Here is a 25,374-nt window from a genome sequence, read left to right on the forward strand (position 1 = left end):
TTATCATAATTGCCATCCGTGGGTGATCACGGCAGTGCAGTGAAGTCGAGTCAGGATTGTGGCAGGTTGCCAATGAGAAGCTTAAATATTCATCTTTTTTCTGACACCACAGACATCATTCCAGGACACTGCAGTTTTTGTAGAATCTTAGCAGCAGTTTTTTTCAGTTACAGTAGAATTCAGTGGAAAAGGAAACAGTTTCCTCAAAGTAAAGGTGTTGTCATACATGGCATTAAAATTTGCATGTCCGTGTCAATTTTAGCGACAGCGGTTATAAAACCAGATCTTAAACTGGGGCATCTGTTATGTTTCATGATGAAAGCATAATTAGAGAATCCTGTTCACAGTAACATAGCTTTACAGCAATGACCTTGTGCCTAACATATGCTATGCACTCTTGTCAACATTTAAAGGAATATTATGGGTTCAGTACAAGTTACTCGACTCACCCCTCCTGTCATAACAAAAAAGCAAAAGTAAGGCACTGCCAAATAGAAGTGAATAGGGGGAATCCATAAACAATAAAATACAAGTATAGACACAAGACGTAAACACCATACATGTTAACAATGCTTGTGGGGTTTTGTTGTTATGACAACACAGTTAAAGTAAGTAAAAAATTGTGTCTAGATGTTTAATGTATGGGGCTGGGTTTCCCGATAACGTTGCAACTTAAGCTTTTACGATCATCTTAATGAACGTTGCTCGTTATTTTACGATGAAGTAACATCTGTTTCCCAAACCACCACGTAGATCGCTCGTTATAAAGTAGATTTTAAGTGCTTTGCTATGGGAGCTGTCCAGTCCAAAGTTGCTGATCACTTTGGAAAATGTGTCTATAGAGTTTGTCAACATGAAAATAATGTGGAAATACTGCCAAACATGGAAGTTGTTTGGAACATTGTCGAAGCACCGAAATTTATTAACTATTACAGAATTTAATTATAGAAATAATGATGGCTTTAGTAAGACGAAGTTTCAGATGTGTTGATGCTCAATCATAGAGATTAATGAAAGTGACGCAATAAATGCATGTAACATGAATGAACACGATGTGAATTATAAGCCGCTCTCACAAAGCCTAACGTTTTTTGGCTGGAAACTGAACAAATGCGCACAGAACAGGATTAAAATGACGAACATCAGAATTAAACTACTCATAGACCTACATTATCTAAATATTCATAGATCATCTGGTTACAGTTCAATGCACCTTGTTCTTGTAGCCTTAGAGCCATTATGCATCATGCAGCCTTGTAAAAGGACTATAGGCGAGCCAATTTGAATCATCCATTGGAGGAAGGAGGAAGAGGAGGAGGAGGAAGAGAGAAAGGGAATATCTCAATGCACACTCTCACTCTGATCTCCTCAAACCAAACTTTAATTATTTATTAAGGCATATTTCTTTAAGTTTTAACTGCGTGGTCACATTACATTACTCATGTCTTCTTAAATAACTGTTTAATAAGAACATATCATCTTTCTATTGCCATTACAATTATGCTTATCAAAGAAAGCTAATATAACGTTATACTGTATTACGTGTCTTGTAATTTAGACCTATCCCGTTGCATGCGCAGACTGTGGAGACTTGTCTACTGATTTCATAGCGATTTTTCAACACGTTTTTATCCACTGAAATAGTTTACAATGGCTTTCCAATGATCCAAATATATTAATAGAATTTATTATATTCCCCATTGTCTTTGATAAACTGAAATATGCCAGGAAGATACATTTAAGTTGCACTTAATGGACTTAAGAGCGGTTCAAAGCTCTCGTTAATTTACGAACGTTTTTACGAACTACTTGGATAATGATGCTTTTGGGAAATGCGCCTTAGAGATTAAGTACTACTTAAGTGCTACTAACATTCTACTGAGTGCTTTGGGAAACCCAGCCCATATATTTTGGCTTTACTTTTGAAACAGTGTGCATTTCAATTTTTATGGACTGGCCCCACATTGCAAGTGCCCCAGTGCATTTTTTTTTATAGTAAATGTGAGACTAAATATTTTTTTTTTTGATAGTCTGATTGATGCTTTGTGCCAATCAATATTATGCCACAAATTCTGCTGATTGAACTTAATTTATACCAAACCCAGAATATTCCTTGAACGTCCATTAATCCGCCACATCATATAAATAGTCGAAATTGACATCTACTTCCATAATTTTTTTGAAGTTATTGGCTTAGTTCAATAGCAGTATGTATGCAAATGCTGCACAGACAATTTGTTTTTAAACCAGGATACTTCCAGTTTCTGGATGCTGATTGGTCAATACTGCATTCCATCCCTGCTAAATTTATTAATCATATGAGCTGCAGGGAATTTTTTGGATGATATTGGTTTGTAAAACAGTTCCAAAAACAAGAAGATTACATTAAGTAAGTTCGATTTTAGACACAATATGGCCTGATTTTCAGATATTTTTGCTCCGCTTATGAAAATAGTTCTAAACGAAGCCAAAGCAGGATGAGTACTTTTAAAAATCCCTAAAACTAGATGAGAAGCAACACTGCAAAAGATACTTAGATTTGTTCTCTGAGAATGTAACTTTAATAAATGCATTTTTTTCTCTTGTTTTTCCACTTGTTAATACTTAATCGTTTTTTACTTTTATCTGCCAGTTCACCAAGACGAAATACACTTGTATTAAAGATACATTCTCTGGAAATGAGCCTTAATATCTTACACAAGTTTGTTTCTTATATTTATCTACTGGAAAATTTGCCAAAAAAACACTTAATAACTCACCAAGAACAGATTTTTTTGCAGTATGACTGTTAATACTCATTACAGCAATCGTGGTCCTAAAGCTTAAACTAGGACATCTGCTATGTTTCGTGATGAAAGCGATGTAGCTTTACAGCGACAGGCTTATGCCGAACATATACAAAGGACTTGTTTGTCAGTGTTTAAAATCAATTAATTTGTTAATGTATATAGATAGCCATGCAGTTCTCCTCGAACTGCCTCAATATGAAACCATTATATTTTATTTCAGCTCTCCATATAGAATGTAATAAAATAACCTGCTCTGAAAGGGAATCTAATGGTGCTGAAATAATGTCTCTTTTGCAGAAATAGAGAAGCATCTGAGCGCAAAGATGAAATTAATTGCGTCCATTAAGATTCACCGGGCTTGCGGTAAAGTCCCACAGCAATACCTGTCCGCAAAGCATCTGTAGAATTTACATGGACCAAAACTCAGATTAGATGTGTCTATGGGAGCGATTAAATCTCATTACCGGACTTTATGAGCTACCTATTAAGCCTCCATTGCTAGCTATACTTTGGGTAATTACATGTTAGCACAATTTCTAGCCTTTAAAAGAGTACCAGGGACACTGTTGTGCTCTTGTACCTCTATAAGTACCCACAAGAAATGCTACTTCAAGTCGAGGAACAGTAGTTAAAACTGGTGACGTTATAATCCTTCTTTGCTATTCATATAATTCTTTGAGGGCGAAGACTGACAGAAAACGCATCTGATTTATAGTGGAATTGGTGTGCAGTGAAAAGTGTGCTGCTCTTGTGGGCCTTTCCCTGCAAAAATGAACAGACTTAGTGCTCCAAAATCATCATCTGATTCATTCAAAGTTTGGAATGCAAGCCAAATTGGGAAACGTAGACCTTGTAGAACAACAAGATCGCACTTTTGTTCATTATTAGGAAGAAAGGAACTACTGTCGTCTCATAAATGCCATTAATTAGTCCATTGATGTATTGGAGACAATAATATTGTTAGCGTTAAATCCTTGCTTTTAGGGGTTTGAATTTGTCTTTTGTAATCTTTATAAAAACTTGCTCGGTCTCTAAATTGACTTAACTTTTTTATCTGACGTCACCAATCTATCTTACTTTTCAATACCTCCCCTCTGTCCCTTTTCTATCCTCTTTTCAATGAATTCCCATTGGAATCTACATTTTTCTCTCTCATTGAATAGCCCATTTAATTTGCAAATACATCTGATTACAGACGTAAACTGGCTTGCAAACCATTTCACTTGGGCTTTCAGCATAGAATAGAGTCTCGAGCCTCATCACTATGGTATTATTTTGCAGGAGGAGAAAGTCAAAAGGAATCAAATTTATTTTTTAAGTCTCTTTGATGGCACCTTCTTCAAAGGGAAGCTACTAGGAAGCGGTAATAAAATGCGTACCTAAATCCTGACGCTTCAAGATCCTTATATTGACACATAAAAGCCATTGTCAGGGATGCACAAAGACCGTTGTGTCTTTGTTCAACATGGTAAAAAGACGGAATCAGACGAGGCAATAATTGCCAGGAACTTTCAGAGGTAAAGCAGGGCAAAAGGGAGAAAAGTAATTTGCTTTAGATCTGAGCGGTAAAGATGGCGTGCCGTAAAAACGTAAAATGGTGTGGAGAGGCTTCAGCTACCACCAAAAGTTATGTTTTGATTTATTTCATTTGAATGATTTTAATGGGGAAATTAACAAAGCCCATTTTGGAGCTTTTAAAGTCAACATGAAATAGCATTTGTAACCCATTATAAGTAGGGATGCATCGATCCGATGCCTGGATCGGTATCGGCTCCGATACTGAAGCTTTTAGACGGATCGGGTATCGGTCCGATGAGCCCGATCCAAATCCGATACAGTGTGATGGTCATGTTCATTACTGTCAAGCTCAAAAAATGCCATAAAAGAACCATAAAACTAGGGATGCACCAATACCACTTTTTATCTTCCGATCCGATATCGGAAATCTCAGTTTCGGCCGATACCTATCCGATACCAGTGTTGGTATTTTGCATAATCAGTTTAGAATATTTTACATTATTGTGTGGAACTAATTGGGTTTACTCTTTAATATGTAAAGAAACACAAACCTCTAACTACATATTATTTCAATATAAATGTATAGATTATTAAGAAATACTTTATTATTAACACTATACTGGATAATGTAGCAGCAAAATTAACAGTAATTCCAGAATAAGTCATCAGTAGAAAAGAAGCCTTTTTTATATAATTGTTTTGGGAAAAAAATTCATCTGTATCTGGATTAAAGGATTTTTTATTTTTTTTTCAATTTAGTTGTAAAATATCTATATATGTTTAATAAGTAAATATATATTATTTGCAGCGCCATCGCTTAAGTGAAGGGTGCTACTCTGTTTTACACAAACTCACGCACAGGCTGGTGATGCACTCGCGGCTATTTTTAGCCTTCACAGCGGTGCGCAATATTTAAGCGCTACTCAAGAACAACATCTCAGATGTAGATACTCAATAGGGCGGTTAATTTAAAATACACTTTTAAAACAGCACCGGAGGACCATTTTACCAGAATTTTAATAAGAGGTGAATTAAACTACTGTGATCTTGCCTATAAACAGACACTTACAGGACTTCCTGGAGAGTTCCGAATGTCAAAATAAAAGCTTGATGGTTAAAAAGTGCATGATTTAAATATATTACTGTTGTATTTAATTTGTAATTTGTATTTTTAAAATTACAATTAAAGGTTAATAATAATAATAATAATAATAATAATAACAATTTATTATTATTTTCATCATTAGTATTTGTTTACAATTTAAAACAATATTTAAGTTGAATGGGATCCAAAAAATAACTGTGTGCATGAAAAGTGGACTGATGTCTTACAACTAAATTGAACAAAAAAATTTATCTGAATCCTTTAAAGTCCAGATACAAGTTGAAAAACATTCTCTGATTGATGGATCTCTCTTCAGGATTATGGGTTGTGTAGTTTTTCACCAAGAATTCAGCTATTAATCTCCTTTTTTTATATATATAAAGTTGAAATCACACAACATATGGCTTCTTCAGAAGAATACATCATTGCTTAACCTCAGAGCTCATGTCATGTCTTGGAGGGTTTATACATGATCGCACAAAATAAATTTGTCGAAGAAGAAAAATGAATGGGATTTTGACTTCCAGAACCTGACTGTAGCACACTATTAAGTAAGTGAATGGGCTCATTTTTTATTTCATGTTGACTTTAGGTGATTTAAGTAACATAAGAAGGACTACTGACATCTACAAAATCTCACAAGGCCACCTCTGTGTGTTTTGAGTCTCAGTGCAAGACACATTTGGTTAGAAGCGAAACATTCAGTGTAAACAGAGCTGAGAATTGCTAGCAAGTAGAGAAAGAGAGTATTGCACTCCAGGGCTCAACAATAAGGATGGCCCACTGGCCCGGAAAGCCTCATCTTTTCTTTTTTTATTTTGGAAACTGAAACTTGGACAACATTTTCGAAGTAAAAATCTGAAGAACTGGCTTGATTGAGCCAGCAGTCAAAAATCGTTATTGTTGGGCCTCAGTCGCGTTTCCCCGCCTCCTAATGTTTGCCTCTACTTTCCCTTTCCCTGCCTCTCATATGCACTATATTCCTGGAGGCAGTGTCAATCCCTCCATTGATAAGCCACATTTTGCCATTTCTCTGCGGCCTTTTAGCATGCATACATCAGAGTTTTAAATAGTCTCTGGCAGCGATCCGTCAGCTTTTTATCTGCCTGTGGCTCTTTTAGCAGCACGTCACGGGGACACACCAGTCAATCTGGTAATGCTGCTGGTTGGCATTGGAGCGTTTGACACCTGTTAGTCAGCGGTGATTAGTGGAAATGTAATGCCCATGTGTTTAGTGGGGTCTAAGGCTTTAAATCTCAAGACATTCTGCAAAACAGGTGTTGCTGTTCACACGTGCACAGAACAGCAGCGTATGGAGCAAGTGCTGCATGCTTCAACAGCACAATGAGATTGCTGTGTGTTTCAGATGGTGCATGCTTCAGTAGGCGGGTTAACAAGTTAACTATTTATTTCTGATTAGACAGTCTGAAACGAAAAGTTTAAAGATGAATTAGTCTATGCTAAGGCATGCATCATTATTTGTATTGCACGCACGGTGGGTTAGGGGTTTAGACAAACTGTTTGTGCTACATAAAATGAATGAATGAAACCACAAATCATGCTTCTTGTTGAGGAGTGTGCTATTACTTTTCTCAAAGATCATGCTAACTATTTTCACCTGGCAGATGATAAAGCAGGCAACAGTAATCATAGACTAACATTAAGGAGGGATCTTAAGGGCCGTTTACATTTTCAACTGAAAACTCGAGAAATGCGTTTTGGCTGTTTGTTTACATGACAATGGCGTTTTTGGGGCCTGAAAACTAAAAACTTTGAAAATGGGTTTCAAAATGCACGTTTTTGAAAACGATACCGTATCGTGTCAACATACAAAAACGCGAATTTATGAAATCGATGATGTCATGCGTACGCGTATTACGTGTTCAATCTATATTCTTGTGGGCAAGAACTTCAAAATAATGCACGAGACGTTCAAAACTACAATGGTGGACTGCAGGACTGTGTTTGTGCTGCTCAAGACTTGTAGTAATAAAGCAACCTCATCATCCGTCCAGACAAAGTTGCTCGATGCTTTCGCCATCTTCATTGTTTATATTCACCGCTCTGTGGAAGAATGTTTATGTGCGCAGACGCGTACTGTTTCTTTACAAAGTGACATCGCCAACTACTGGCCTGGCGCGCATAATCCAGCGTGTTTAGTCGTTTTCGCGGATCCGTGTGAATGCAAAACTTTTCAAAAACACAAAGGAAAAACGTTTACGTTTTTAGTACATCGTTGTCGTCAGGGCTGGACTTGGAAGAGAAATCGACCCGGGATTTTACATAGCAACTGGCCCAAAAAGTTGTTGAGCAAGGGGGGCCTTTTCTGCATATTGCGGCACCGTTTTGTGGTCTGTTCTGTATAACGCGGTGGCTCGTTTTAGCTTATCGCGGCTCATTTGGCCCGTTTCGTGGCCGACCCACCGGCCCGCTCAGTTCTCCCGATGGCCAGTCCGCCCCTGATCGGCCCCAAAGTGCGTTGGCCCACCGGGAAAATGCAGGTATGCCAGATTACCAGTCCAGCCCTGGTTGTCATGTAAATGTTCCAATCAAGCTATAATTTTGCAAACTGTGCAAAACGTGTGAAAATAAAATGTTATTTTGATATTTAGGATAAATAAAATGTTAGACATGAAATTAGTCTTGGCAAGAATTCTATTAAATACAATACAGGGAACCACTTTATATTAGGTGTCTTTAACTACTATGTACAGTACTTACGCATTTTATACTTATTACATACATACATGTTGTTGCATTATACTTACATTTAAAGTGCCTGCATTTAATTACATCTGTAGTTACCCTTTTAACCTTACCCCTAATCCTAGTACTAACACTTCCCTTAACCCTTACCCTCAACCCTTACCCTACCCCTAAACGTACCAGTACTTTTACCTCAGTAGAAGCAAATGTCAATCTTACGAGAATGTAATTGGGTCAAAGACGTGACGCTTGCTTTTTCTGTCCGACTGAACTTTTTACCAATTAATAAACATTAAAATGAATAAAATTATAACATGTATGTCTACCACCTCCCTTATACATATGCCCACTCTTATTGCTTTAAAAATAATTGGCTTATTGGCCATTTTCTGCCACCTGAAGTGTGAAAACATCATGTGGGGCGACCGTCCGGCCTTGACTTCTGTTTGGACAACTGGTTTTAAATCAAACTAAAATAATTTAAATATAATCCTTACCCTATTTGGCATAATTTTAAACTTGTTTTCCATTGATTTACAAAGTTATGAAACATTTGTACACACATTTCAATCATAATAAACAAACAAATCTTGTCCGAAGATGTTCATTGTCTGAAATATCATCTTGGGCGACCATCAAGAAAATACAATTAAGGGACTTTTATTTTGACAATCATCTCAAAGAGGATGTTGCATCAGCCAGCCTCATGGTGAGGGTCCCACAGAGACAACTAGCAGGTGAGTAGTCACTCTCATTTTTACAAACAAATCCTCTTTAAAACTGCTGCAGTGTATACGTCACATTTTGATATCATGTGGGGCGACCAACCTAAAACTGATAATAATAATTTTTATACGCAAATCTTTATTTTTAATGTAAATTTGTCAGTGATATGTGGTGAGAAGCTATATATCTATAGCTAAGCATTAGTCTGTTATACTTGATTAAACTTGAAAACATCATCTGGGGCAACCGAGCATCATCTGGGGCGACCGCCACTGATTGCTTAAATGATAGAAAACACATATCATGTATTTGTAGTTTCTGTATGCAAATGTTTTCATTCGTTATATGCATTTAGTTGTTTTAAATAACTTTCTACATTTCCGAACCGAAAACTGGAAGAAAAACTAGCAGAGATGATAAAGGAAAAGGAAAAAGCCAGAAAGAGTGAGATGAGGGCTAAAGAAAGGGTACGGCTGAGTGAGAAGTTCAAACCCAAAGGAAAGAAAAAAATGCAACACAAAGAGCGCAAGCAGTTGTTAGTTTTTTGACAAGAGATGAGAACAGTCGCCTTTTAGCTGGCAAAAAAGATACTATCACCAAAAACAAACTGAAGTATCAAAGACGTGTGCTTACAAAGCCACTCAAAGAGCTGCATACACTTTACAACAGTGAGATGGATAAGAGTCTCCATCTATCTTACAGGCAGTTCACCCGAAGACGGCCATTCTATGTAACAGAGCCAAGGGCCCAAGATAGGGAGACATGTGCATGTATGGGGCATGAAAATGTGCACCTGCTGGCCAACAAGCTCTACAGCACTACAGAGTACTACAAACAAAAAGCATCTCTGAGCTGCTGGGCATGATAGTTTGTGACACCAAAAATAAAGCCTGCATGGATCGCACATGTACCAAGTGCTGTTTTGAACAGGTAAAGTGCCTTGACACAGAGACCAGCACACAAGTCACCTGGGAGCAGTGGAAGAGGGTGACATCCACTAATGGAGAAAAAACATTTTCCAACGTGATCAAACAGACCTCGACCGGAACCATAAAGGACTTGACTGAGCTTTTCCATCAAAAACTAGAAGCCTTGGCAGTCCACCAGTTCAACTGGCTCCACCAGGCAGAGCACTTCCGCCTCCTCAAACAAAACATCACAGAGTGTGAAGCTGTGCTGCACATAGACTTTTCAGAAAACTATGCATGTAAGCTACGCACAGAGATCCAGTCCTTTCACTTTGGCGGCAGTAGACAACAGGCCACGATTCACACAGCAGTCCTGTACAGTGTCCGTGGAACCAAATCCTATGCAACACTGTCTGACTGCCTTCGCCATGATGAATGGGCAGTGTGGGCACATCTAGAGCCGATCTTGAAAGAGCTTCGGGAATCTTTCCCACAAATCACTACCCTCCATATTCTGAGTGACGGGCCTGTAACACAGTACCGAAATAAAAATAATTTTTACTTGCTCAGTACTGTGCCTTTCCTCTCGGGATTTACAAATGTGACCTGGAATTACTCTGAAAAATCTCATGGAAAGGGGGCCCCAGATGGGATTGGTGGGGCAATAAAGAGAGAAGCGGATCTCTATGTTAACAGAGGAGGTGAGCTGCAGACACCAAAAGCTCTTTATGAGATGCTGACAAAAAGAAGCTCAAGTATCACTCTCTACTGGGTGACAAGTGAGAGCATTGAAAAATGTGACAAGTTGATTCCTGGCAATTTGGAGGCTGTAAAAGGCACCATGAAGATACACCAAGTTGTGTCATCACAGCCTGCAAAGATAACACACAGGGAAGTATCTTGCTTCTGCAAGCGCTTAGAGATGAGTCCATGCCCTTGTTACCAGCCAAAAATGGTAGACCTGAAAGCCACCATACAGCAAACCGAGAAACCTGGGGACCCCTCAAGCTCTCCACCTGAGCCACCTAGGCAAGAAGAAAGTGTCCAAGATCTATGTGGAAGGTTTGTGATAGTAACCTACGACGAGCTTCCATATGTAGGTCAGGTCCTAAAGGTTGTGGAAGAGGAACTGCAGATAAGCTGTATGCGACAGTCTGATGACAAGAACTTTTTCTTATGGCCAAAAACTCCAGATGTTACTTTCTACTTTAGGAAAGATGTTCATGCTGTCATTTCAGAACCCGAGCCAGCAACTTCACGCTTCTCAAAGTTGACCTGCCAAGACTGGGTAGCATTCAGAAATTGCTGGGGTTAAAGAAATGCCTACAATGTGTCTGCAGAATGCTGTTATGTTCAAGTGTTAAATAAAATAGTAAGAAAAATGCAAACATTGTACGTTTAAGTGATTAATGTAATAAAAATGGAAAAAGGAAAATGCTGTTCAATGTGTCTGCAGAATGCTGCTATGTTCAGCTGTTAAATGAAATAGTAATGAAAAGGCAAACATTGTATGTTTAAGTGATTAATGAAATGAAAATGAAAAAGGAAAATGCTGTTCAATGTTATGTCCAAGCGTTTAATGCATTAGTATTGAAAATATTAATATGATGGTTATGTGTCAAATGAAATAGTGAGGAAACTGTTAATGTTATGAAATGTGTCAAATGAAATGGATATGCTGATTCATAAAATTTCATTAAATGTGTTTTAACTATCAAAATCATTGAATAGTCTTAATTGCCTGCTGTTTTTCATCATGTGGGGCGACCACTTGTCATGTGGGGTAACCAACCATATTCAATTCTGTAGTAAATTCAAAAAATAATGTCTGTCCATTTTGGTTGAAATATAATTCATTGGTATAACATCAATAAGTGGATACTATATCTACACATTTTAAATCAGTTTTATGGATTATATGAGTAAAAAAAATATGTAATTGCTTTATGAGGGTGACACTGCCATTATAGATAAAAATGTATTTAACATCATTTGCAATAAATGAAAGGACACATGAGTATATCTTTCGTAAACAGTTCAATTAATTACTGATACTTCTTAAAATATAACTTATGTAAAGGAAATCTATTAATTTTAAGATAAATTACGGTCGCCCCAAATGACTTTTTTAAGGTCGTTGCCCTATTCAGTTTAAAAGCACTAAAATATCTTTGTTTGAAGTTTTCACACACATGCATGTGTAGACTACACTCCAAATGTTTAGAAAATAGCCAAATATATTATTATTTCAAGTATTTTAAAAATGGGCCTCTCAAAGGCCTTATACGTCATTGACCCAATTACACAATGAATACTTTGCTTTTCATAATTTAGTCATTTCAAAATAAGAGTACCCAGTGTGTTTCGGGTGGTTTATAGACCATTTCAGTCGTCGTTTGGGTTTCTAGAACATTTTAATCTCATTCAATACAATAGTGGGCGGAGCTAATGATCTTCCGGAATTTCTTCAGGTCCAGCGCTGTATCGTTATTATTGTTTACATTATTGAAAACGTCTATACTTAAAAGTTCAAAGTTATGCACCAAATCTTATTATTTTGGGGATTTTGGTTGAACAATAAATTGCATCTGGGATTTTATTCATTTAGGACTCTTTGTCAGTGCCCGTCATAGTAAGGAAAGATTAAGATTTTTTTTTGGACATTCTATAAATCAATTTTAAAAACTATTAGCTGATTAATCGGATATTGGCCTTTCACACCACTTTAGTTATCGGCAAAATCCACCATCGGTCAACCTTTAATTGTTAGAATACAAATACTACTGAGAGTGCGACAAATATTTCAACAAGACTTTATTTTCTTGAAATCCATGTGCCCGAAGTTGAAGAAACACCCTTAAATAAAATCTGCCTTTTTAACCGCTTTGAAGTCAACTTATCCAATCGGAATTTAAACTTGAAATGATCCATTTAATAAATTAGCTAAAACGAAACCCTGTCCGAATCAGACATCTGAATGTAACACCCAAACAGTTGATTTATACAGTATATGTTTTGTTCTATAACACACGGTGGTTATAGAATTTGTTGAGTGCATTTTTTAACATCTGCGATCATTAATGAAGGTGTTGATGTCACTGAGCTTGTGGTGAATCCGGTTTAGAAAAGAGGTGATCTGGAGTCTTTGTGAAGGTGGCCGTTCCCTCAGATGACCGGATAGAGCATACATCTGTCTCAATCACACATCGATTACTGCTGGAGATGTCAGGGAAGTTCACTCTTTGTCAACAACGGCAAGAGAAATTCAGTCATTTAATCGATGGTACAGCTGAGAACCTACTGATGAATTTTCCCCTGATGATTAATAAGACCTGCATTCACTACCAAATGACGGTCTAAAAGAGATCTTTAAAGAAACAATTGAGTTTTGAGAGCTGAACGTGCAGTACAAGAGAGAAGTTAGCTGCAAATAGTGAGAAAAGACAAATTCTCAAAATCCAAACCACATTTGTTACTATGGACCAGTCATGTTTATATACATCCAGAGTGTCTATGAAGGTCTCATTGGACTTTTTATTCTATTTTGATGTCACACAATGTTTGAGTAAAATACACTTGCCAGATCTTGGAAGCACCAAAGGAATGGTATTATAAAATGGTGCTCCCAGACTGCAGGCACACATGCTGGTCCAACATTATTATTGTGTTGTGACACAGCTAGCTTGTAATAAACCCGCCTCCAAATGACGGCCAGTTGAAAACTCCAGCTGGAGGATACATTGGATAAACACCACATTTACATTTGGCAACTCCTGTATGTTTCTGTGTGAAAAAAAAATTTCAAGCCAGAATTTTTTTATTGTGCCTACAAAAAGAAAGGTGGGGTGGGGCATATCGAAGGGCTTGTTCCATTTCTTTTTTAGTATCCTTTAGTTTTTGCCACTGCCATGAACCATGGTTTCCTACTTGCTAGTTAGTTGCAGGTAGTATTAGGATACGCCCCTGAGCACTAGATCAGTCATCAGAATTTTGGGGCCATTTTTCATTGATACGTACTAAGACTGTACATTTTAAATGCACATATGTGGTAAAAGCTAATTTTGTTTTTGGAGTACACTAGGATATAGATGACCTAAACGCTACAGACAGCGAATAAAAGCCACAAGAGAGCACAAAAGATAGTTTGCTGGTCTAATGGTTTTTCTGGCTGGTCTGGTTTGCCGGTTTTAGAGGAAACAGTCTGGAGGACCAGCTGGCTGACCATCAACAAGAGCTGAAGACCAGTTTGGCCAGGCTGGGACACCAGCTAAACCCTCTTAAGACCAGCAGGGATGCCTTCAGAGCAATAACAAGCACTCGTTCTTTCGTTAGCATTCTCAACACTTTTCATCTAAAAATCCCAATTTCTCAGCAGACTGTCCAGAGTTGCTATTCACACTTGGACTCTTAACAGTCATGGGCTGCTGAGTGGTCTTGCCTTTGATAGGCTATGCGTCCTTGCGTTGTGATTTCTCTGTCGAGGGTGATTTCACTGACTCATGAAATGACAGCTAATTGAGGCTCCTTTTCCTGAGAGCGCTGATGGATGATGCCCCGCGATTCCCCCTCCTGCCAGCCGGTGAAATTGCCCGGCATAACCAAAGGAAAATTGTAGAGGCATGAGTCAGGAGATGTCAAAATAAAGCGATGAGGCAGGCTCGGCCATTGACAAGCCATTTACCTCTGTATTTATTTTCACTCTCGCTCGTCCACTCTTTTTTTTTTGTTCACTACGGCTTTGCGACTAAAGTAGAATGTTTGAGTGGACAATAGGAGAATGCAGTTGCCGCACTGAGAGATTTAAGAATTTAATGGCATTCCATGAGTTTCGTTTTGAGTAAAATTCAAGTAAACATTGATTCAAGTAATCAGGTAATTATTCAAGACAAGTAAACAGTCAGTAATAAAGTAAGAATAAAGAAACAAGTCGTGAATTGGAGCAAAACTACTTAAATGACTAGTCCTCACTGTATGATCATTAATACTTTTTAAAGCTACTAAAGCGGTCCAGCCAAGACCAGTGAGTGGTTTTCTTGTTTTCTTATTATTGCTGTTTGATTAATATTAACGACATACCAGACAGTGCAAGTCTTTTAGGCTGCATTTACACTTCAAGTCCTTTATTTTATTACATGTCAGCTTTTTGTCCCATTCTGTTTACCGAGACAGGCATTTTAGTAGGTTATTATATTATATTTAGTATCCCAGTATTGCTGCTTCCCCCTTCCCCAGCCTTACCAATTTTGAGACCTACTACAAAATCTTCAAATTGTGCATTGATAAAAACATCAGAGAACTGAACTTAGTTTGCTAATCCCAATTTAGTAAAATTCGTACTTTTGAGTGTGAGGTAAGCCAGGATGCCAATATTAGGACCTGCAACCTTTATATGTTAAAATCACATTTGGGAATGTCGTAAAATAATATAGTGGAGAAAGTGGGGAATCAAAGATTTGAGTGACTGAATGTGCGTGATCAACAAATGAACAAAACATTTAACGAAAATTGAATATGAGTACTTGGTTTTGGTGTCTGCTTGCTAATATTGACCCTCGGCTAAGTTAGACCAGAGACTATTTGGCAGAGACTGGTCACTTCTATTAAAATTAATGGGAGAAATTGGAACGCCCAATGGTCAACTTATGTAGAAAGGAAGCCCCCGCCGTAAAGTTAAATGAGCCAGTTACCTCTTAGATATAGACATTGCCTAGCATTAGCTATACAAGCCGGGAAAATGTCGTTTTTTATGTGCACTTATAGTAATCTTGACCAACCGTTTTGGAGATTTCAGTCTTTCCCCATTCAACTAGATAGGAGCTGAACTGTCATGCTGCTTGTTTACATAGAATATAGCTGCCTGGGAGATGGCCTGTTCCAAAGATGGCCGCTGAGTGACCTGACTTGCTAAAAAGAGTTTGATTAAAGTACGTATGAGAATCCCAAATAAAGTTACACTACTAAAGGCAAAAGTATACTTCGGTTGTCTGTAAACATCAGCATAGTCTGTGCGGACTGTCGGCATGCAGCCTAGATTTTCTCAACACTTCTACAGTCCTCATCTGTGCGAATCATCGGTGCCTGTGCCCGTCATTGACTACTAAAATAGTATCACAGAACAGTCGTAGTATGCATACGTCAAACGCATTCGTATTTATTCATGGTCATAAGAGTATACTTTGAAGAACCCAAGTTTACACAAAAGTATACCCAAGCCTTAAGTATAAGCCACGTATATTGTGCTGGCGATGGTATTTCATATGTTTGAGAAAGAAGTAGGCCAGAATACCGAGACTACCTAGACATTTTGACATGCTTTTAAAAATGTACTGCGATTTGGGATACTTTAGTCTAGTGGTGCACCGATCAGGAAATTTGAGGCCGATACGAGCTCTGATTTGTTTTACATTTATTTGTATTGAAAGCCGTTATTAATAGTTATGTTGTCAATATCAAAAGGCTATTGTGATATACTGGTAAGCAGTAAAAAACTTGAGAGCATCACACACAGCAGAGATATTTTTATCAGAGAAATTGTTAATATCTATTATTTGTTTACTGTCTTTGGCATCTGTTGTAACACAAATCACTAAATATTAAGCAAATGTGTGAAGACGCGGTGCCTTTATTGAAGGTAAACAATTGTATCTGTTATTAGTGATATTGTGACTCACATTAATCTGATTTAAATTGGGATCCTCACAGTATAGCTCTGAGATGAGTGACTGATGATGAGATATTGAGAGCACCGGCAGAGTGTGCATATTTGATTGACAGCTAGGGTGCTCATGATGTCTGAAACAGTCTATATCACTGAACACAACGTCTGATTGTCACAACTCGCATTGCATCACGTGTACTCAGATTTGTATTTGCATGCTTATTTGTTGTTAATTCATTTTTATACCCGTTAGCAGCCTCTTTATCCTCTTCCTGCTCACTGTGCAACGAGTCAGAATAACTACTGTATTGACTCTAGAAAATGGGCAACTTAATATTCATTCACATGTAATTCTTACACAAAATATTTAAAACAAAACGGCATATTCATGTGAATTACACCATGTCTGAAAGTTTAAATTCGTGACTGCTTAGAATTACCAACAACGCACCCTCCAAAGGCCACACTGTCATGCTTCAAGAGCTGAGCAAGCGCACATACATTAGAGTAGCAGTGTATGTGTGATTCCCTGCGTGTTGCAAAAAAGATTGGCCCTGATTCTAAGCACGATCACCGATTTAATACGTATATTGTCTGATTTCAATAGGTGGCTGATCGATCGGTGCACCCCTACTTTATTCCTAATCCTGGGATTCAGCCCATGTTTGCGCTAGGTGTATAGTGGCGACAAATCGGACTGAATGGTCAACAAACAAATTGACTTGTGCACTTATCTAGGCTAATTAGAGTGTGTCTGGTAACTCAAAAAGACAGCAAATAGTGTGTTACGGTTCCACAGGCAGAACAGCTTGTCCCTTTGTTTTAGCCCCCATGACAGTGCACTTTAATTAGAGTTCCTGGGTTGCTCTTTATCTCCATGTTTCAAGTGCCTTGTAAGGTGTTTCTCGGTCTGGGACATTCAGGAGAGGACTGGATCATAATGAAGTAATTTTGCTAAATAGAGAAACAAAACCAGAGATATTCCAGAGTGGTGGTGTGGAGGGTGTGTGTGTGTGTGTGTGTGTGTAACCATTGATTTATTAGATCTGAATCTGATGATGGGATCTTAGATATGAGATATTGTTCCTGTGCCAAGCACATTCTCCAGCGTCAAATCAGTCCTCCACAAACAGTTTGGCTTGTTACATCCTTGGGAGCGCTAACAAAATGGCATTGGCTGACCTTAACTGCCAACAGCCAACCCACAGCTCTGCACATTACCCAGACAGCTCAGTGCATTTCAGTGCACTTATATGACTTTTCTTTTAAACTCTTAAATCTGTTTGAAAATTATAAACAAGCATAAGTATTTGGCAATATTTACTAATGCTCAAGAGGAATTTATTAAATTTTTTCTGTTTGAACCTTAGCTATGAATCTCTCTTGTTTACTATTTCTTATCTTGTCCTTTTATTTATTTGGTTAAATTTGCACTGCTGATTACATTTTTAGTTCTGTTTGCCAAGGCAAGCATCACTATTACTATTGCTCATGATTAGGGTTTGGTGTATGAATCCTGTCAAGAAAATGTCTTGGTCAAATTGGATATGTTTTGCATACAGAAAATGAAACCCTATTCTCTTTTCTGTAACGCTTCTGGAAAATTTATTTTCACCGTTCCCATTGTTTTCAAAGATGATTCTCATAACTTGGTTTATTACAGTGTAACAAGGTTAAAATGGGAAAGGAGGAGGCAGGAACCATCTGAACGGTCAAAATAATATTTAATGAAACAAAAAGGCACACAAAACAATTGCACACACGGCAGCTGCGTGTGGCTCTCTCTCTCTCTCTCTCCCAAACTGCCGCATCACGCTGCACTTATTCCTCTCCTTGGCTGATTAGCTCGATTGGGGGGCGGGCTGCATAGACACGGCCCGACTCCACCCTCCTCATCACATACAGGAAATAAGATGCTTTTGTAAAATGATGTTTTCAAATCAAAATGAGCAGAAATGAAAGACAAGAGAGTACTAGATTGATATACAGATATTTTACAATTAAACTAATACTTTTTTCACTCTGCAGTACTGAGAATAGTATAATGGCCGTCTTTTTTGCATTACGGTACTGAGAATTCAGGGGTAAAACGTGCATACCGTATTTTCCAGAATATAATGGCTCTTTTCTAAGTTTCTTTTACGTTGCTGAGGTTGCATTTCCACTGCAGTTTAGTGTCATCTCAATTTAGGTGGGATTATAGGCTGATCGCCATAGTTGCGCCACCTCTACTGCCGTGACATCATCTTAAGCACGACACAAACTGACCAAAACAAAAACACAACCGCTAGCTGTTAGCTACTAGCTCATTGTGCTGCATCAAGCAGTTGTTGCATGGTGATTTTACACAAGTGTAACAGTTAAAAGCTTCCAGTAGCTGGTCAACTATATAAAGTGTAGCTTTTAAACAGGGTATAGAGTTAATGTAACAAAAATTATCATCCTCCATCATGGATCAACGCCACTATTTTATCATGCACTATTTTAGTTTGTGATCTGCCATTACAAAAGAAGAAGAATAAAGACACTGCCTGATTCTGAACAGCAGCTAGAATACACTTCAAACTCGTCAGATATATTGCCGGTCGAAATTTGGCTTCTACTCAATAAAGAAGGTTATTAGTTATAATCTGACCAAATCATGATGTGGCGTTTGGTCACGCTACACCGCTACTTGCTGGAAAAAGTTGTTCACTACTGGAAAAGCTTCTCTGTTTTAAAAGCAGCTGAGCTACCGTCAAGCTACTGAAAAAGGTAGTTAAGTTAGTAGCCTTGCTACATATAATTAGCTACTCCCAAACACTGTGGCTTATATACATAATTACGTACATATAATATACGTAACTGATGTTGGCCAGTCAAACACACGTGCACCAAAACAGATGAAAACATCAGTCATAGAGACGTAGAAGTGTTTTAAAGCTGCCAATTTAGAATATTTTGTTTTGATAAAGTATTTTATGCAACCAGTTTAAATGTTTTGTCCATCATAACAATATTGTAACACTCTTAAAGGGAGTGCTCCTAATCTCAGCTTGTTACCTGTATAAAAGACACCTGTTCACAGAAGCAATCAATCAATCAGACTCCAAACTCTCCACCATGGCCAAGACCAAAGAGCTGTCCAAGGATGTCAGGGACAAGATTGTAGATCTACACAAGGCTGGAATGGGCTACAAGACCATTGCCAAGCAGCTTGGTGAGAAGCTGACAACAGTTGGTGCGATTATTCGCAAATGGACGAAATGGTCTGCACTTATATAGAGCTTTTTTTAACCTTAGAGGTTACCAAAGCGCTTTACACTGTGTCCCATTCACCCATTCACACACACATTCACACTCGCACTCATACACCAATGGCGGCAGAGCTGCCATGCAAGGCGCTAGCCTGCCATTGGGAGCAACTTGGGGTTCAGTGTCTTGCCCAAGGACACTTCAGCATGTGGAGTCATGTGGGCCGGGAATCGCCTGCAAGGTCCCCCTGCTCAAGAAAGCACATGTACAGGCCCGTCTGAAGTTTTGCCAATTTTGCCAATGCTTGGAGAGGGGGACTTCTGCCTATGACCCCAAGAACACCATCCCCACCGTCAAACATGGAGGTGGAAACATTATGCTTTTGGGTGTTTTTCTGCTATGGGGATAGGACAACTTCTCCGCATCAAAGGGACAATGGACGGGGCCATGTACCGTCAAATCTTGGGTGAGAACCTCCTTCCCTCAGCCAGGGCATTGAAAATAGGTCGTGGATGGGTATTCCAGCATGACAATGACCCAAAACACACGGCCAAGGCAACAAAGGAGTGGCTCAAGAAGAAGCATATTATGGTCCTTGAGTGGCCTAGCCAGTCTCCAGACCTTAATCCCATAGAAAATCTGTGGAGGGAGCTGAAGGTTCGAGTTGCCAAACGTCAGCCTCGAAATCTTAATGACTTGGGGAAGATCTGCAAAGAGGAGTGGGACAAAATCCCTCCTGAGATGTGTGCAAACCTGGTGGCCAACTACAAGAAACATCTGACCTCTGTGATTGCCAACAAGGGTTTTGCCACCAAGTACTAAGTCATGTTTTGCAGGGGGGTCAAATACTTATTTCCCTCATTAAAATGCAATTCAATTTATAAAATTTTTTGACATGCGTTTTTCTAGATTTTTTCGTTGTTATTCTGTCACTCACTGTTCAAATGAACCTACCATTAAAATTATAGACTGATCATTTGTTTGTCAGTGGGCAAACTTACAATATCAGTAGGGAATCAAATACTTTTTTCCCTCACTGTATAGCTGTTTCTGCACATTAAGCTGGGATCGAAGAAAGTATTATAAACCTAAAAATCTTACATAATTCATCTTTAACTGACTGAACGGGAATTTGTTTTCGGCCTCAAAGTAGATGGAGTTCCAGGTCACTCCTACCGATGACGAGGACCAATGGCAGTTTTAGCAGCCGATTCAATGTTTTGCTAGTTACAAAACCACCAAAACAAACTCAAAAGCACCTTCTTTATGGCCAGATCTGTTTGTTCTTCCATTTCAAGTGTGCATGAGTATTATTAAAATTTGGTGCATAACTGGACATGCATCCTGCTTGCATTTCCCGCATGAATGTATTAAATTAATTTGAGATAAATTAGAAGAATTTCGCCTTGCATTGATAAAATAGGCACACACAAAAAAATCCCAAAGACATTCATTGAAGGAGGAACCCGAGCCATATCTAGACACCAGAATATGAGATGCCGATTTTACACTGGCAACAACCTCACATTTTCTTCAGCATTGTAAAATCTAGGCCTAGTGGCATATCAAGTTTTACAGATTTGCTAGTACCCTTTTGTGTTGTAATTTTATTCCTTTTGCTGTGGTTAAATTTAGAGCATATAGTCAACCTACATTAAGATGAAAAGCACACACACATTTCCTGCATAACCGCAGTGCTGTATCATCTTATCATTACCGTAATGCAAGCATTTTTCCAGTTGTATCACATTTAAGTGGCCTCATATATATTCACAGAGATGAACTGGGTAAAACCCACAATGCAGGCTGGCTTAGGCTGTCCTGGACGACATTTAATCTGGTCCCACATACACATCGCTCCATATAAATGAGGGCCTGATACAGCAAAAGCACTTCCCGCTCATTAACGGTGCTCGTAGATTACAGAAAAGAGAGCAAGTGAAGAGCTGAATCCACAGATCATTCCAATATTCCGTCTGGATTTAAGCTCAGCAGATGATGTAAACCAGAGTACAGGCATTTGTCAAGATGTTTTCAGATTTTTAAAATGAACCGCAGATGTCTTTGCGTGGGATACTGATGTCCAATCTGCTTCATGAACAGGAGATGAGTCGGCACTTTTACTGGACACTGATGTGAACAGATACCTGAAAAATGCAATTTTAGTGGTGTGTGGATATTTTTTAGGGGGAAATATCAGGATATTTATACCAGAGTGAAGGGGACAATGCTTTAGATATGGTTTAGATTTGATAAAACGATCGATTGCAGTAGATTGATTGCAGTAGATTATCTAAAAACTAATTTAGCTTAAAGCTATGATATCTTCATTGTCGGTGCAAATGACATTGCTTAAGCCCCCAAGCCCATCCTCAACCCCGTCCCCTGCAACGCCACTGGTGGAAATTCAGTTTGATGCTTTAACACAGAAAAAATTTCACACTTCAGCTTTAAAGTCAATTAATGATTAAGCAAACAATAAAAGTAGTAAAATTCACTTTAACGTTACAGAATTGTTCTTCACTGTCTATGCAAATAACTTAAATGACAATTAAATATAAAATAACTAAGAATAAAGTAACAAAATTCAGTTTGATGCCACAATGTTTTTGTTTACTGTCTGTGCTGGTGAATTTGAAGACATAAATTGTAAAGATGAAGTGAAGAATAAAAAGTAGCGAAGTTCTGTTTTACTTTACTCTTACTCTATTTAAATGAGTTATGGTAAAAATTCTCTCATCATTTACTCACCTGTTTGCCATCTCACATGTGTATGACTTTCTTTCATCAGCTGAACTCAAATACATTTTTTTAGAAGAATTTCTCAGCTCTTTTGGTCCATACAATGCAAGTGAATGGGTGCCAAAATGTTGAAGCTCCAAAAATCACATAAAACAGCATAAATGTAATCCAGTGGTTATATCAATGTCTTCAGAAGCAGTATGATAGGTGTGTGTGAGAAACATCACTTTCACATTCTATTTTTTGTGTTTTTGGCAATTCACATTGTTCATGCATATCGCCCCCTACTGGGTAGGGAGAAGAATTTCAAGCAAAAAAATTACTTAAATATGCATGTGTTTCTCACCGACACCTATCATATCACTTCAGAAAATATGGATTAAAACACTGGAGTCGTCTGGATTACTTTTATGATGCCTTTCTGTGCTTTTTGGAGCATAAACTTTTTGGCACCCATTCACATGCATTGCATGGACCGACAGAGCTGAGATATTCTTCTAAAAATCATAATTTGTGTTTTTTTGAAGAAAGAAAGTCATACACATCTGTGATGGCATAAGAGTGAGTAAATGAGGACAGAGTATTCATTTTTCAAATGAAAAATAAAACTTGCTCAATTCAAATTGATGCTACTTTATCTTGTTCATAAATCATATGTCAGTCTTTTCTGTCCATCCTAATAAACTCTTTATGAAACTCAATTATGTTCTTACAGTGCCGACTATCTCAGATGACATCACGTCAACGGTGCAACCGAGAAGAACAACACCTCCTGTCATGACTACCACCACTGTCCACAGACACCCAGTGAACATACCTACCACGTCAAACCCCAAGCAGGGCAAAGGAAGCTCAGACACAGCAGTGGATCACCCTGAGTCTGCGGAGCCCACCACTGTCAGCCTTCCACCCTCCAGCAAACGTTTTTGTGACGGCATAGACCGGAGAGAAATCTCCTGGCCACAAACTCACAGAGGAGCGACGGTGGAGCGACCATGTCCTAAAGGAACTCGAGGTATGTCTGCAGCAGATACAGCTATTTTAATTATGTTTGTAATTGCCATTAGTGACATTCAACACCTTCTTCCAGCCGTGTTCCTGCTATCAGGTAGCGATGTGCATAAACTAGTGCTGTCAGTCGAGTAAAATATTTAATAAGCTATTTAGTTTTATAAGGAAATAATATAAGGTGTTTTATTACTGAATTTTGCAAAATCTTGCATAAAATGTAAAATACACCATCAGGGGTGTAAAGAGTACTGAAAAAAACATACTTAAGTAGAAGTACTGTTACTAAAAACAGTACTGTTAGTAAAAGTAGCTGTCCTATAAACTACTCAAGTAAGAGTAAAAGAGTAGAATATTTAACACTACATGAATCTGATACCATAAAATAAAAGGGAGACATGATAACAGAAATTAAAATATAAAACAAATATTTTCAATACACTGATCACCATTTTAAATCGTAATGTATGAAACAATTATATTAAAAACAGTTTATGCGTGAGTCTAAATATCCCTTAATGCCGACAGAGAGTTATTGTTGTGCATAAAACGTGTTCAAACAATGCAAGGAATGCAAAAAAAAGGCTAAATAAGCAGGATTACGTGGCATGTCATGTCCTGCACAATAGAGGAGGTAGAGCAGGCATGGAAAAAGTTGTTTGGTACAGGGGCTACATCATGCTTAAAAAGGAATAATTACCCCAAAAATAAAAATTGTCTCATTTACTCACCCTCATGCCATCCTGGATGTGTATGACTTTCTTTCTTCTGCAGAACACAAATTAAGATTTTTGGAAGAATATCTAAGCTCTTTTGGTCCATACAATGAAAGTGAATCGGTGCTAAAATATTGAAGCTCCACAAATCACATAAATCAGCATAAAAGTAGTCCAATCCATGTGACTCCATTGGTTTAATCCATGTCTTCAGAAGAGATATGATAGATGTGATGAGAAACAGATCAATATTTAATTCCTTTTTTACTAATTCTCTGCATATCGCCACCTACTGGGCAGAGAGAAGAATTTCTAGCACAAATTGACTTAAATATTAAACTGTTTCTCACCCACACCTTCCATATAAATTCAGAAGTCATGGATTAAACAACTGGAGTTGTATGTATTACTTTTATGCTGCTTTTATGTGCTTTTTAGAGTGTCAAAATGTTGGCACCCCTTCACATTGCACCACTTACATTGTATGGACCTACAGAGCTGAAAAATTCTTCTAAAAATCTTAATTTGTGTTCTGAAAAAAGAAAGTCATAGACAGATGGCTATCTGGGTGAGTAAATGATGAGATAATTTTCATTTTTGTGTGAATTATTTCAAATTATGTGCCACATTATCCTCCTTTTGAGAAACAATGTTCCACATTGATTTAGTTCTTGTATCTTTTAAGCCCAGAAATAGTTGTGTTCTCATTCTCATGCATGATGCACAATTTTCTGAAGTTTGTAACAGGTGGAATGTTCTGCTGAAATATTGTTCTGAAAATGTTGCTACTTCTCTATCTTTATAAAGGCTAAGCATAATTATACATTATTTTATCATCTCTACTTTCCTGGTAATTTATTTGACCAATTAACACACTCTCTACATCAGGGGTCATTATTATTAAAAAAATGAACATTAAATATTATTATAAAAAATGTCACTGTTTTATTCATATTACATTAATACTTCTAAAGCTACTCAAGTTATTCGGCCAAAAGTAGTGAGTGGATTAATAGCCTTTATATGACTACTAGACAGTGCTCAATTCGGTTACATGTACACTTCAATTCCGACATTTTGTCCCACTCTTTAAATTCACCTTAGACATAAATGACTGCGTTTACATTCAATCCTCATCAAGACGGGCATTGGCAGAATTATAAAGTGTATTTGATCATTTAGGCACAAACATTAGCGCATTAGCGCTAAAACATTAGCCACCTGTCAATCAAATAACACGCAGCTACAGACGTCAGGAAATAAA

General features: G+C 37.9%; 1 protein-coding gene across 5 annotated transcripts in view; it reads left to right on the forward strand.

The window, feature by feature from the left end:
* Positions 1 to 25,374, forward strand: part of LOC127645174 (adhesion G protein-coupled receptor L2-like) — a 145,984-nt gene that overhangs the window by 66,116 nt on the left and 54,494 nt on the right. For all 5 annotated transcript variants that reach the window (XM_052128691.1, XM_052128692.1, XM_052128693.1 and 2 more), the window contains exon 6: positions 23,102 to 23,401. In XM_052128691.1, coding sequence (XP_051984651.1) covers positions 23,102 to 23,401 — 300 coding nt within the window. The remainder of the gene's footprint in view (positions 1 to 23,101; positions 23,402 to 25,374) is intronic.

The sequence above is a fragment of the Xyrauchen texanus genome, chromosome 6, assembly GCF_025860055.1.
Source record: "Xyrauchen texanus isolate HMW12.3.18 chromosome 6, RBS_HiC_50CHRs, whole genome shotgun sequence".
Lineage (NCBI taxonomy): Eukaryota > Metazoa > Chordata > Actinopteri > Cypriniformes > Catostomidae > Xyrauchen > Xyrauchen texanus.